This window comes from Catharus ustulatus, chromosome 8 (assembly GCF_009819885.2).
Source record: "Catharus ustulatus isolate bCatUst1 chromosome 8, bCatUst1.pri.v2, whole genome shotgun sequence".
NCBI lineage: Eukaryota > Metazoa > Chordata > Aves > Passeriformes > Turdidae > Catharus > Catharus ustulatus.
Genome location: NC_046228.1, coordinates 7,798,542 through 7,814,188, shown reverse-complemented (window position 1 = coordinate 7,814,188; position 15,647 = coordinate 7,798,542). Strand labels below are relative to the sequence as shown.

The 15,647-nt window shown below is 42.6% G+C and overlaps 1 protein-coding gene across 2 annotated transcripts in view; it reads left to right on the top strand.

Annotated features, from left to right (window-relative positions):
* Positions 1-1,283: 1,283 nt before the first annotated feature.
* Positions 1,284-15,647, top strand: part of FHIP2A (FHF complex subunit HOOK interacting protein 2A) — a 33,995-nt gene continuing 19,631 nt past the window's right edge. Inside the window, exons 1-5 of one of the 2 annotated variants that reach the window (XM_033065881.1) lie at positions 1,284-1,539; positions 9,390-9,468; positions 11,365-11,534; positions 13,660-13,764; positions 14,108-14,230. In XM_033065881.1, coding sequence (XP_032921772.1) covers positions 1,495-1,539; positions 9,390-9,468; positions 11,365-11,534; positions 13,660-13,764; positions 14,108-14,230 — 522 coding nt within the window. In that variant the 5' untranslated portion in view covers positions 1,284-1,494. The remainder of the gene's footprint in view (positions 1,540-9,389; positions 9,469-11,364; positions 11,535-13,659; positions 13,765-14,107; positions 14,231-15,647) is intronic. The other variant, XM_033065882.2, reaches the window with a different exon arrangement.

Sequence of the window (15,647 nt, the reverse complement as noted above, 5' to 3'; positions counted from 1 at the left end):
CCATCAGCCTCTCACCCAGCAGCAACAGGACAGGATCATTTATGTTTGGAAAAGACTCACATTGTCAAGTCCAAGCTTTGACCTAATGCCCCCATGCCCCCTAAACAATACTGCAATGTCACTCACTTTTTGAACACTTCCAGGGATGGTGATTCCACAATTTGTCACTGGCTTACTCTGTGTTGTGAAGAGTTAGTTCTCGTCGTCCCTGTGGATGATGACAAGACACACAATGTCCCAGCAGACAGCAAGCTGAGCCTTTTGCCACACATGCCAGGGCTGCTCTGTACCCATGCCATGTCAGCAGGAGGGTGGAGACAGGCATCTCCCCATGCTCACGATTCTGAGGGACCCCAGAAACCTTTGAAGAAACCTGATGGCAGCCTCTGGGCACAGGGACTGCAGAGGTGGGCACCCCTCATCCAAAACAGTTTGTGCCCAGGTGGGCAAGAAGTCCAATGGCACCCTGGCCCATCTAAGGACTAGTGTGGCCAGCAGGACCAGGGAAGTGGTTGTCCTTCTCCACTGAGTACTAGTGAGGTACCTCCAGTGTCATGTCCAGTTCTGGGCCCCTCAATTCAGGAAGGACACTGAGGTGCTGGAATTAGTCCAGGGAAGGGCAAAGAAGCTGGGAAAGGGTCTGGAGTAGGTGTCCTGTAAGGAGTGGCTGACGGCACGGGGGCTGTTTAGCCTGGAGAAAAGGAGGCTCATGGAGAACCTTATCATTCTGTGTAACTCCTGGCAGAAGGGGGGGTCAGGTCTGCTCCCAGGCAATCAGCAGCAGAAGAGGACAGAGTTTTAAGCTGTGCCAGGGGATGTTTGGGCTGGCCATTAGGAAGACTTTCTTCACGCGGGGGTGATTAGACATTGGTATGGACTGCCCAGAGAGGTGGTGGAGTCAGCATCCTGGAGGTGCTTAAGAAAAACTGCACATGGCACTCAGTGCTACGGTCTGGTTGACACGGTGGTGCTCGGTCGTAAACTGGACTGGATGATCTCAAGGTCTTTCCCAGCCTAAGTCATCCTGTGGCTGCGATTCACTTCCCTGCCCGGGAGTTGCTCGCAGAAGCGGAGGCCGGCTCGCGGCACAGCAGCGGCCGCTCGCAGCCCGGCAGCGACGCTCACCGCCCGCGTCCCGCCCCGCCCGCTCCCCGGGGCCGGCACAAGCGGCCCGGCCGGGCGGGAACGCGGCGCTCCCGGCTGGCAGCGCCCGGGGCCGGGCGGAGCGGAGCGGGGCGGGCACAGCCGGGCCGAGCGCCGTGCGCGGGGTGGCGGCCCCTGCAGGACAGCCGGAGCCTCGGCAGCCGCCGCCGCGCAGCCAGCGGTGTCAGTGCCACGGTGTCCGCCGGGGAACGAGAGGCAGCGCCGGCGCCCGCCCGCCCGATCCCCGCGGCCAGGCCCCCGCATGCAGCCCTCACCCTGGAGCGGCGGCGGCGGCGCATCGAGGAGCTCTCGAGGTCCTCTCGGCAGCGGCTGCTGCAGTCGCGAGACAGGATGTTCTCCAAGTTCACCTCCATCCTGCAGCACGCCGTGGAGGCGGTAAGGCCGCCGGTGGGCCCGGCCACGCTGCGCCGGGGATGCGATCGGGGCCTAGCGCCGGGCGCGGGGCGGGGGCTCGGACCGGGCCCGGTGCCGCTTCCCCGCTGCCCTCGGCGCTGCTGCCGGCGGGGCCCCGCAGGGCGCGCATCCGCTGCCGGCTCGGCCCTGCCGCCGCCGGGGAGGCGGAGGCCGAGCTGCCCGGAGGGGCCCTGGGGGGAGCACGGGAAGGGAACGAATCGCCCCAGCGCGGCCCTGGAGAGCCGGGGATGCCGGGGGAGGAGGGAGCGGCTGCAGCCCGGGCGGCCCCGGCACAGCCTCGGGCTGTCACCGCCGGGCACTGCCGGCCCCGGTGCCCCGCGCCGGGCCTGAGGGCAGCGCTCGCCCGGCCCTCAGCCGGCCGTTGCCCTGCTGTTTCGGCGAGACAAACAATAAAGGAGAGGAATCAGGAAACTCCCCAGGATTTCCATCTCATACTGACCAGCAGACAATAGTCACCGTCAGCGGTGCTGCTGCGGGATGTTGTCAGTTCCAAAGCGACGCTTTCCATCCCTGGTTTATTCTGTGCCCGTGTGTGGGGCCAGCTTGGCCGGGGGCGCGGGGTTGTGTGTGCAGCGAGGTTCCCTGGCGGGGACAGGGGAAGCGGGGCCTGTTCGCGAGCTGCCATTGCTGCAGGCCGCGTTCGGCACTGCCTGGACACACCGCTTATTTTTTGCTTTTCGGTTAGGCGGGGTCTTGGTAGGAATTCCCTGCCTTTCAGCACCTCTCCCAGTAAGCCAGCACATCCAGGAGACGTGAGTGTGAAGAGATGATACAAATCGGCAGTGAAATAAAGAAGTGAAGGTGGAAAGTGTTGAAGAAAAAATGTTGAAATGGTTGTAAAAAGGGCTTGCAGGCCAAATCCAAATGATTTAAATAAGTGCCTGCATGCCATATCCTGCTTCATCTGAGGGGCAGCCTTTGTGCATTAATGTATGCTTCAATGCTGCACTTGGGCATATACCTGTCTATGTGAGCCTGTAGTTCTGCTGGAGTATTCAGGTTTAAAAGTTAAGCACGTATTCATTAATTGCGGGTTTCTAGTTTGCTTTTTTAATGGTGTAGTGGCATTTATAAATAAATGTTTTAAATAATGATGAAATGTTTTATTTGAAAACACTCTGACCGCATGTGAATGCCTTCAATAGACAGTGCTTTCATTGGAGAGGAAACAGAAACTAGTGCCTGCCTGACTGAAGAAAGTTTGTTGTGGTGAGCTGTGCCACATTTTGAATAACAGAAATAAGAGTGGATGACTGAGATGCAGGAGTGGAGGAGAAGGTGTTCCTTCAGGCCTGCCAGTTTGAGAGATCTAATAGAAGTTATTATTAGGGGAGTGTTTACATTATTGATGTGTGCAAAAAATAAACAAAAAGAATTGCATTTATTTGGGATCCAGTAAAAAATAGGAAAAACAAACGAGCTGAATGGAACAGGAGAACAGTAGAGATAGGGACTAGATGCTCTTTTTTCATTAAAAAAAATCCAAACAAAGGTACAGAAACGTGTTGATACCATCATTTTGCAAGTGAGTGCTATCCAACAACATGCTGTTTGTTGTTGCTCAATTCTGGTGTCTCTTTCAAAATTGCCTCATCCTGCTACCACCACCGTGGTGAATCTCCTGATAAATACTGCACTGTTGCATTTACAAGATTGTGACAAATACCGAGCACCACTTACTAGGAATGAAACATGGAATTGCAAAAGCAGAAGGATACTAAGAATGGTTCTTACTTTATAAGTTTGACCCACTAATACAAAGACAGAACTTAGAAATACAAATTTTCATCCGGTTTGGGGACTGTATGTGGCTTTGTTTCATTCTCCCTGTAGTAAAAAGATGTGGTTGGCTTAGCTTTGCTATGGGGAAATGAAAACTGTTACAAGTACTAAATATTATCTCAGTCCACTTTGATGCTGCTTGCTGTTTTCAGAACCAAGAGAATTTGGAACATCATTTTTGCTTGCTGTTTTTGCTGGGGAGCAAGTATAATGTAGGCAGCCTCAATTGGATTCTTAACCCTGTATATCAGCAATGGAACTAGTAATTAAGGTATCAGTCCTCAAAAGTTTTGGGTGCCTACCCCAGAGTAGGTAGACTTGCAACTGTACAGTTTTCAGCTGAGCTGGACACTTAAATACTCTTGAAAAGCCTGGGTTTTTAGCTTTCACGGGTGGGAGTCCTTAAATCCAAGTAGTTTGGGTAGCCCTTCTGCCCTGTCCTTTCTCCTGCACATCACTTATGTAATGCTCCTGCTCTGCCTCAGGGCCCACTCTAGAGAGATGCATTTAAACAGAAAGGGTTCCCATGCTATTAGATAATCGTTGTTATCTTACCCTCAATATGCCATCCCTCTGAACTCTGACGAGGCGTTCCAAAGGTTGACAGTCTGATAGACATGGCAGCATTTGCCTTTTACTTGTCAGTGTATCACTCTTGAACTGACTGCCCTTGTGACAGGACTGTGCTTGAGGCAAACATAAGGTGCTTTTTACTAAGGTTTTTTCTTACCAAGGTTTTTTCCCAGAGAGGTTGTGATGGTGTTCAAGACTAGCCTGGATAGGACTTAAAACATGGCCTAGTAGAAAATGTCCTGCCCATGGCAGTGGGGTTGGATCTAGGTGATCTTGGAATGTCCCTTCCAACCCAAATCTGTCTATGATTCTGCTTGAATAACTCAAAACTTTCAGTCTCTTCTGACTAAATTGCCCAAGTGTTTGAAACCATATTCCTGATTTTCATTACCACTGAATTCTGGTTTTTTACCACCTCTTATCTTACATCAATCCTGCCAATATTTTAGATACTTTTCACTTTTTGGATTTCTCTGCAGCATCTGGATGAGCAAGCACTACTGTGTTACCCTGCCAACAGAGCATACTTAAATTGATGCTTAAATTGCATGTGCTGGTTGTGTTAGTGGGAGTGGTGGATAGGACTGCTGTCTTTGTTCTGTTACTTCAGGGCAGAATGGGAATGCTGTTGCTTCATGGGGTTCATATTAAATCTGTGGCAGTTTATATATGGCTTGTCCTCAAGATGTTTTCTGTTTGCTATGCATTTCTGATATACTTTCATCCCAAAGGGCTATCCATGAGCACTACATTGTCAGCAACAACAAAATGTAGTGTACAATAACAGCAGCAAGTTAGACTTATTTTTCTCTTATCTTGTGCTTTTCACTCATGTTTCCCTAGACAAAATAGCTTGTCTGTGAAGTGGCCACTCAGTGTTCAAAGGATTTTCATTTGTGTTTGATTTTGGCTTTTGGATATTTCACCTTGATACTCAGTTCAAAGGATGTTTTTGAGCTGTGTATCTTGCAGGAAAAATATAATTTTGGTTGGGTTGAATTTTGCAATTTACTGTCAAACAGGAATATTTGTACTATGCAATTGAGTGAATGAAGATTTTGGTGCCTGCTGCACATTCTTGAGACCCCTTCTCTACCAGCCCGTTATTGCACAGTATCTCTGACATTGTTACATTACTATACTACAGTCAAGTAGCTTCTGTTTATATTTTGAAGCAAAACTCAGCTTTGAAAGAAACCAAATCACTTGGTACAGGCAGTGCTTCAAAATCATGAACTGCATAACTGATTATAACAGAATTTATTCCTCTTGAACCCCCTTTATTAGATATAATGACTTTACATTACTTGTTGTTTTAATGTTGTGTCAGTATTAACAAATTAGCTAACAAAATTTAATGCATGGCTTGCAAGTATGTGCAGTCTTCATTTTATATGTGAGAGCAGTGCCTATTATAAGCTCTGTGCATTCGTCAACTGAAGATCAAGTAAACCTTCAAGCATTAATCCTTTTTCACAATTTCTCTCAGACCATTCACACTGGTACAGTAGTAAGACTGAAGAAAAACATCAAGTGACTGTGTCAGTCAGGGGAGTGTGCATGCACTTCCCCTTCCTTTCTCTTTGACCCAGTTCCTGCTCTCTTTTTTTTCTCTGGCATCTGACCAGACAGTACCTGTTATTTTTTTATACAGTGTTCTTTTTCCTTTGTGAATTTGCTGTAAATATATCAAGGCATATCACCATCTTCTGATGTTTCCATCCTTTCCAGTATTGAATTACATTTTGAAAAACACACATGAAAAATGCTATAGTGATTTTTACACAAAAGAGTTGCAGTTAAGTACTGCATATATATGTTTCTTTGCTCTTGATGTTATTTTTTTTCTCCCTGCCTAAACACAAATTCTGTGTGCTTTGGAAAACCATGTGGAATTGTATTTTGGACAGGTTTTGTCATGAGCAGACTGTAGTTCTGGTCAAAGATCTGTCGCTCTCCTGAGAACAGCGCTTTTCCTGAAAGGAGTGGGCTTTGATTATTTGTCACATACTGAGACCAGAAGGAGAAGGCAGCATGTGTTAAGTTCAGCTCACTCCCAGGAAGCCCAGCTGGAGCTGGCCACCAGATGGAAGATCTTGCTAATCAGTGGCAGCTCCGATGGGCTGCAGTTCAGTGGTGTTCAGTGAATTTTAGCTATTTCATATACCAACACCTACACTGCAGGCTTGAAAATCGTGGGGATTTTTTTCCCCAGAGGAGGAGAACTTCTCTTTGAGATTAGGAATCACTAAGAACATACTTAATTACATGAAGATTAATTACAGAGTCACAGAATATTAGGGACCCACAGAGACCATCGAGTCCAGTTCTTAAATGAGTGGCCCATAAAGAGATCAAACCCACAATCTTGGTGTTATTAGCACCATGCCCTAAGCAGCTATTGTAATGGTGAGAAATGCATTTTTAAGGTAACTCCTTCAAATTAGACAAGTAGCAGGAGTTAATGGCCTTCACAAGGAATTCTGGTTTACTTCAGAATCTCCATACAAATATGAGCACTTACATTGATAGAGTGGTTATTCAAGCTGGCTGCTGTAACATAATATTTAATCTTAGCTGATAGCATCCTAAAATAGAAACTATAACCTCATACTAGTACTACCTGTCCTAGTAGGGTTAAAGCATCTCAGCCAAGTGTTATAATTTCCTAATGCTTTCCAGTGCTTGGCTTTGTATACATATAAACTGGTATCTTGGTCTTGCTCTTTACCTTGATTTCATGTCTGAATAACTAAGTGAAGAGGATTCCTTGGGTTTTGTGTGTGTTTTTATTTTATTTTATTTTATTTTTGTTTGTTTACTTGTTTTCTTGTGGGTTTTTGTTGAGGTTTTTGATCAGGAAACACTTATCTCAGTCTTGCCTGGGTTTACATCTCCAGTTGGTGGCTATGCTGATGATGTGTTCCCGATAGGCTGCACTGCCCAGGTGCACACACGTGTTAATGTTATCTCTGTTTGCTATGTCTGCAGTCCTGACCAGAGAAGACTCTGAAATCACTGGGCATTTTAATTTGAAAGGGCAGGACCTGTCCCTGAATTATTTTTTTACCTCTGAGAAGAGTCCCTAGAGGCGTTTGTTGGGAGGGAGAATGTCTATATCCACAGTTCTCTCTCATGGTGGATAAATTATTGACAGTGCTGAGAAGTGAAATCCTTTTCCTGGCATTGCTCAGAGGCACTAAATTCATCTTGAGGCAGATGAGCCGAGAAGAAGTGGAGAGGAAAATCACATCAGCCAAGGATAAATCTTTAATGTTATCTATCATGTGTTACTTTGGAAATAGAGTGTTCTGAGAGGCCTGTGTTCCTCAAAAGTTGTCTCTGGGTTATTCATCAGCTGGTTTAGGTTTTGATACAGTTTTTTTTTTTACAGAAATAATCATTACATTGCTTGAACTACACATCTAGTGCAGCTAGTGTGACATACAGAGCACGATACACAATATGATACGCTCAATTCTTCTGAATTTCAATAACCTAGTAAACATCACAGTAAAATGAACTGGTTTTGTGTAGTGTGGGGTGTTCAGATACTCTGTGGTAGCTGCTGTGCTGATGTGCTGCTGAGTGTCCAGCTGTGGAAGACTCAGTGGGTGCACAACCTGTCAGGGAAAGGATAAGCACTGTCGGTTTGATTTCCTGGTTGCCATTTCCAAGGGCACATTTCCACCCGGGATGCAGGCAGAGATAGTTGCCAAGCACCACTGCTTTTCCAGAGTCTTGCATTTCAAAGTCCTGTGTGCAAAGGGCCATTAACAATTAACATTGCACTGGTCTTGGCATGGCATGCTTGTCATATGCTGGGCTTTACAACTTCACCAAGATAAATTTAAGTGTCATTAAATTCAAGGCAAAGAAAGACTGAGGTGGAAAACATCCAGGGTTTTTTCAGAGACCAGCACCACCCAGCAAAGAGCCCTGTGCCCCTAAGCCCTTGTTTGCCCAAGAACTGAGACAGCACAACACATTTTAGACCCTATGGGGAGATACTAGAGCAGTTCAGAGTTACTAGTCTCCAATGTGGTATCTGTAGCTCCTGGGGAGAAAACTTCCTTCAGTTAGCCTTTCCCTGTGAGGTTAACTGACCCTGGCACAGGTTCCTGGAGAGGCTGTAGAGTTTCTATCTGATATATTCAAAAGCCATCTGGACATGCTTCTGAGCAGCCAGCTCTAGGTGACTGTGCTGCAGCACAGGGACTAAACTGGATGATCTCCAGAGGCCCCTTCCAACTTCAGCCCCTTTGAGATTCTGTGAAGGACTGCACTCCATATCCTATCAGGATGGTTCAACTCCTTATCCTTCCAAAACAGACACACCAGTTTATACTTGGGATTCTTTCTGTTTGCCTACAGGGCTCATTGCTGCCATCCTGTCAAGTGGTAATCCCCTGTTTTGGGATGGCTTGTAAAAGAATGACTTGAGGACTTGATGGTTCAAAACCAAAAAAAGCCTCTAGCAAGTAGGATTAGACTTCAATAACAACAGATCCTTATGTGACCTATTGAATGGTTGGGGTTTTCCCTATTGGATTCCTGATTTTACCAGCTCAGAACATTCATGGGCACAAATTCAGTGCTTGTCTCAGCTCTCATTTTGGAGAGCAGAGTGGTGAAATGATTGTGGTCCTTTTCTCACAGGCTGCCTGTGGTGTAATGGGCCACAGGCCACCTGTGTCCCAGTGGGGAAGGAGCAGTGCTGATGGTGACTGCGTGGGGGGCTGTTTCCTTCTTGCACAGTGTTATTCCTGGATGCTGCTCACACCCAGCCAGCCATCCCAAACTCCTCCAAGAAAAAAGAAGCTTCTTTTTCTTGCAGAAATGAAATAAGAAACATGTTTGTTTAAAAAAAACAAACAAAAACCAACCCGCCAAGCTCTGAAGAAACAAACCAAAAATGTGCAAAAAAACCCCAAAAAACCAAACCCAACCTTAAAACTGAACAAAGATCTTTTAAAAAAAGTTGTGGCTGACAGGAAAAAAGGCATGGCAAAAACTGGATGAAGCAACTAATTGGTATTTTTTAGGGAGCAGACGGAGAGAAAAGAACAGAGTGTACAGAAAAGGAAGAAGGCATCAAGAGCAGATGTAAAAGAATATGATTTTTTCCTACAGGACAAAACTGTGGTCTTAACAATACAAATATACATTTCTAGTGTTGCTTTGCTGTAGGAGCAATTGCTTTTGTTGCTTCAAATAGATTGTCTAGTGATAGAGACATCACAGAGATTATTACTGATGTTTACAAGGCAGGCAGTGTGGCATGGGGCTCAGCCATGAATAATGAATGTTGTCCTTGTTAAAGGTAAAAGAGCAGAGAGTAACAATTGTAGTGCTATCTGCAGCACTTCCAAGTATAAGATAAAATTGAATTTAAGCTCTGAGCAAGTGTGTTCATTCTATTTCTGACTGGTTTTTGTTGTGTTTTTCCCCCATAGCTTGCACCTTCCCTTCCGTTACAAGAAGATTTTGTTTACCACTGGAAAGCAATCACCCATTACTACATAGAGACCTCAGGTAAAAGAAGAAAGCATTCTGGGTTTGTCTTTTTATTGTGGAAACTAGAATTCACAATTCCAGTGTTTTTAAAAAGTAAAGATTAAGAAATACTAAAATGAGCCATGTCTTTAATCAAAATACCAACAATAATAACTGGTAATTAAAAATATCATGTACTTCTACCTGTAAAAATAGGCACAAAAAATGGTTGAAGTCTTTCCTGAGTACCATGTAGAGAACTCCACCTTTTTACATCTGACCCAGTTTCTGCCTTCACATTCTCTGTTTAATCTAAACAGACAGCTGCAGAAATGCAGCCCCTGCTGTTAACATTTCTGTTGCTTTGCATCAGGGATTTTCTTTTTCTTTGCAAGATTTTAGAAAAAGTAATTTTGTGGTCATAGATTTTATCAGACAAAGATGGATTCCATGTGCTCAGTATTAGTTATTTTTGCTAAAGTGTCTTGTCTCAGTGTAAAGTATTTTGATAGCATAGTCAACTAGTTTTGTTAAGCCTGACTCAGATGTTATACTGCTCTTCTTTAAAATGGATATTAAGATGAAATATAGCTGTAGGTACTTTGTTTTTAAACTTTTCCCTGGTTTGGTTTTTTTCAACAATTATGCAGCATGTAATTTTTAAATTTAGGCCCTAGTTACAAAACAATTATGTTTTAAAAGTGAATGTTACCATGCTTTCCTCAAGCATATTAGTTCTGACCTTCTGCTGGAAGAGCTGTTGAATCTGTGTTTGTGTCTGATGATCTTGTTTATATCAATATTTACTCGTAAAACTGCAACATGACCCTTAGTTCCAAATGCCCATCTTTTGGAACACTATGTGATGTTTCCAAAGGTGGAAATGACTGGGTGGCTGGGAAAACTGACACCTGCAGTGTCGTGGAGCAGAATAAAAGCTGACCTCTGTCCCAGAGTTTCAGAACTCTTTTGAAAAACAAGCTTCCACTTGGTGGACATATTTCTGTCCTCTGCAGTAGGAGCAGAATTATGTGTAGGAAATTCAGGCAAAACACTCCAGGCTAACTGGAGGTTGTGGCAGAGGCCAAAATCACTGTGACGTGGCAGTTTCCCTGTGTGATCCTTGTTGCCAGTTGCATGCAAGTGACAAGTTATTTTTAGACAATTGCATAAACAGTAGTAACCATTTCCCTAGGATTGTTGTTCAAGTAGAATTCAGCTGAAAAAAATAAAAGAGGAAAATCTTGATATGTGAATATGTTCTACAATATGTGAATGGCAGCTCCTACTGCCAGTGGCCTAAATACACTGCAGTTTCATTACTTTAATATAATAAAATCAACATCTTAGCCTTTCCTTCATAAAGATTGACAGAATTCTATTTCAATGCAGAAAGTACAAAAGAGAAATGTAAAAGCTTTTGGAGAATAAACAGCATAGAGTTTGAATTTTCTTTATCATGATCAGCAGAAAAGCCATTTATTTAGTTACCTAGTTGACAAAGGTACTGATCAGCTGCAAATTAAAGTGATGTTAGAAGCCATTCACAGCTTTGAGAATACTCTATGAAGGGTCAAAGAGGAAGACATCAAAACTTAGTGCATACTAAACAGAAGATTGAGAGTTGTGCCTTTCTCTACCTTGCCTTGCTCTCTGGCAGTAGAAATTTTTCTTTTTTGACTGTGTAATTAATGCTTGTTTTGAATTTTGGCACCTATTCTCCATTGCAAGGTCAGATTCATCTGCCCAATGTATATTCTAGTGTACATGTTCAGATACAGTTCTGAAAGTTTTCATTAAGACATGTTAAAAATTTTGCAGTGTACATAAAGTTCTTTAAATGGATGTCATATTTATAAGTCTTAAATTTGGAACTGAACTTAAATATGAGGGCAATTTTTAAATCATTCTTAATTGCCTATTTATTTTATTTAGATGACAAAGCTCCTGTGACTGATACCAACATTCCCTCTCACCTGGAACAGATGTTGGATATTCTAGTTCAAGAAGAAAATGAGAGGGAATCGGGTGAAACAGGACCATGTATGGAATATTTGCTACATCACAAGATTTTGGAGACACTCTACACACTAGGAAAAGCTGATGTATGTATCTCTCAGCAGAACATATCACCTCTTGTGTGAGCTCCTAGTTGTGATAGAGACTCAAGTTCTACAGTAGGTGGTAGTGTGGGACACTTAACTAGCAAAGAACTGCTTGCTTATATTACAAATATCCCAGTGTATATGACCATATTGCCAGCATTTTACAAATAACAGCCTTTTACAGGTGGGATCAGGGTGAGACAACCCCCGAGGTGCTGGCTGAGACAGAACCCTGAGACTCACCACTCTGATAATGCTGATGATGAAACTAGAAGTAGGAGAAACATTTTTCTTCAGTCTAGAGTTTTTCTGGCTTCTACAAGACAGTATTATCCCTCTCTGTCCTTTGTAAATGTTGGGGGATTCTTGGGTGAAAAGTGCTGCGTTAAATACAAATTTTCAATTAACTTTTCTGAGTGTGTTGAGCTATTGCTCAGAAAAATTTTGATACCAGAAAGCATTAATTAGAGTTGATCCCCAGACAGCTTTCATACCTTGGCAGTGTTGTCTGGTTCTTCATGTCTGCTTTGTGGCACACATTTGTGGTCTTGGTCCATCCTTGTGTTTCTTGGCAGACTTCTGAGCTAAAATGTGTGGGGTTGGGTGGATCATGGGGTGAATTAGCGTGGCAGCCCTTGTGGTAGGATGTTATGTATCACAGTGCAGATGGGGAGGCATGGTTTATCCTGTTCCAAGGATTAATGGAGCTCTCCAGGGTTTTCTTCTCAGTCAATCTTTTACACATTGTCATGGGTTTTTAATCGATTTTACATAAACAGGCAACACAGGACAGTGGCTGTCTGACTCTGAGACGTTCCTTTCTCTGGGAGAGCCAGAGATCTGCAGTACTTGTTACTGTACCAGCTGTCCTACAGTCATGCTAAAATACCTGCTCCAGCTGGGCTTAAAACCACAACACTACTGTATTAAAGATAACTGCTCAGAAATACAGCTCATTCAGTAATCTCTAAATGTTGTCAAGAAACCAAGATGAAATGGTGACATATGTGAAGCGGGTAATTAGTAGTGTGTTTCTAAGAGTTGAGAGAAGTCATTCTGTGCTCATACAAATATGTCTGTACAGGCAATTCTTGTACAGCCTGTCTTTACACTTTGCCACTTGTGAGTTGATACATCTGAAGTAAACACACAGTTCAGTGCTTGCAAGATGTTGCAAAGATCTGGTGCAAACTGAATAGTTCCCTTTCACAGCAGTCAGTTAGATTTACCACATTGCTGTGGATGTGCCCTGATGGTTCATATTTTGCCATGCTGTTCAAAGGATTTCTTGACAATTAAGCAATGAATAGGGATTAAAAATCTAGAGATAATTGTTTAGAGAGGAGTGCCAGGTTAGGCTGTTGTCACCTCAGCTACGTTCAGACAGGCATGAACCAGATGAGGGAAATTACTTAAAATTAACAGCATTTATTAATGTGTAGAACAAATAAGTTTGGGGGAATTTAGCTAGAAACAAAGGTGTATAAAGGCCCACAGGCTATCAGATCTCCTGGAGATAGGGAAGTCCTTTCATAGGGTGTGGTGGATTAGGGACAGTAGAACAAGGGTCTGCATTTTATCTGTGATTTATATTCTGCTCAGGGAAAGCAACAGCTTTCTCTTGTCCTGGGCCATCTGTGCATTTATAAACGCTTTAGCTGGCTAAGGTTAATTGCTCATGACTTCAAGAAACCTTCTGTAGGTAATAAGATTTTTATAGTTTATCATTCTGTCTTTGTATGTACTGACTCACTGAGTTGCAGGATTTTGTGGCACAGTACCTTAAAAGACATATGACCCGTAACAAATTAATTCTGAGTTAATTTACCCTTATCACTGTAATGATACGGAATATTTTCTGGAAAGATTAGTAGAAGTTTGCCCTCAAGCAATTAACTGGAAGTATGAATAATTTGAAAGAGAAAACAGTAATGAGATGCAACATTTTTTATTGATCTCTGTTAATATTGATAAAAGTAATATGTTAATAGATTATGCCTTTGTGAAAAATATTTTTGGTTAAATTATTGATCCTTAATTAACCATTCTAAGTGAAAAAAATTACATATGTAATTTTCCCCACATTTATTGTATTTTTGTTGTTGTTCATCTGTTTTTGTTTCAGTGTCCTCCAGGAATGAAACAGCAAGTTCTGGCTTTTTACACAAAACTTCTTGGAAGAATACGGCAACCTCTTCTTCCCCACATAAATGTGCATAGGCCAGTGCAGGTACTGTTCAGATTTTAAGTAAACTATATTTTTGCATGATAAGTTTTTTTTATTCTACTGTAGCTAATGTTATCTTTAATTCTTCCATTGTCAAGTGAATTAAGGAAATTGCTTGGGTGCTGTATTAGGTGTTTTTTTTTAATGTGCTGATGATTAGAGCCTTGGAGTGCCACTGTAATGCAAGTTATAAATAATAAAGAAAACTTGTTCATAGCAGTCTAAATCCAGAGCAAATGTTCCAGTCAATACTCATACATAATTGTGTGTATATAGAAAAATAATTCAGTCTATTATTCCTAGAAAAGCAATAACTTTCTATCTTAATTGTTTCTTTATGTGACAGAAATTAATCAGGCTGTGTGGTGAGGTTCTGGCAACACCAACAGAAAATGAAGAAATTCAGTTTCTCTGTATAGTATGTGCAAAGCTGAAACAGGATCCGTACCTGGTCAACTTCTTCCTTGAGGTGAGTGAATCAATTCAAAATTTTACAGGTATATTTACTGTGTCACATACAAAATGTAGTGAAGAACTGCTGGTATGACATTGTGCTTCATAGCTTAGTTTTCATTCCATCTCTTATTTTTTATCCTGTGATACTAGAAGTCTTCTCGTTTGGAGTATTTTTTTCTCCCAGAGACTTTATACATCTGATTTCCACAAGAATTTCATTCAGGGCTTACAAATACACCTGCCCAAGGTCCTTTTCCCTTGCAATGAAAGTGCCTTTGGAGTAGGGATTTGAATTGCAGTGTAGAACACTGTGTGAGGGTGTTGTTTTTGTCATCCCAATGAAGACCAAGGACCAAGGGACAGATTGCAGGGGGCACTGAAACCTTGCAAGTTGCTGAGTGTTCTGTAGGATTGGGCCCTTATCTGGTAGTGGCACATATGTTGAAGCTGCAGTGCCAGCTCACAGTCTACAATACAACACCATCTTCTCTCTGTAACACAGCCTGTAAGTGTCTTTACTGCCTCCTTTAACATGTGGCATTATGAAATCAGAGTGGGAGGATAAACAGTTTCTAGACTGACTTTCATTCCTATTTAGAAGGAGCATAAAAAAATTTGGTTTATAACAGTCTATTTAGAAATGCCTTTTGCTCCTACTTAGCTGTTTCCTATGGTGACACCGTCTCTATTAAGTGTGTGATACTTTGCTGAAAAATATTCCTTCAAGACTATTTTACAAGATGTGTGACAGCAGAGGCTGCTAAACTGCAAAAAGATGTTATTTTCCATTAAGTATGTGATTATCATTTTCATGTCAGTAGTAAAGAATCCATCTTGAGATTATTTTTACCTTAATTATTATCCTGATTGCCATTTTATCCACTGTAGTTTTACAAGCAGCAGAAATGGCATAAGGATTGAAAAGTTAATGTTTAAACATTAGAAGCACTCAGAAGCAAACTACTGCATGTATTGCATGCAAAATATGGTAGAATTCTAAACCAGGATTACTTTTAGTGTTATTTGTGTAATTTGTATGGTTTAAGCCTCTTAAATAGTGCCCTTGCAATCAAACCTGAGAACCCCAGTGTTAAGAACCACTTTATAAGTGCTCTTTCCCAAAATAGTAAGATTCCAATATTAAAAAACAGACATGGAGAAACAGATGATTCCAAGTTTCAAAGAGGTCTCTGGTTTCACAAAATTCTGGCTGTAGAGTTGAGGCAAGCTGACAAACATTTCTTGTAGGTCCTGTTACTTCACAGTATTATTCTAGGCATTGTAACCTAAAGCATTTGTCTTCACAACTTGTGATTGTTGTTTCCAGATGAGTTATGTGGGGTGCAGAATTGTGCTTCATTAGAATAGGATATTCTGGTTGTTCACATTTGGCCTCTTAGAGGTGCTGTTGTGACTTGATCACTTTCAAA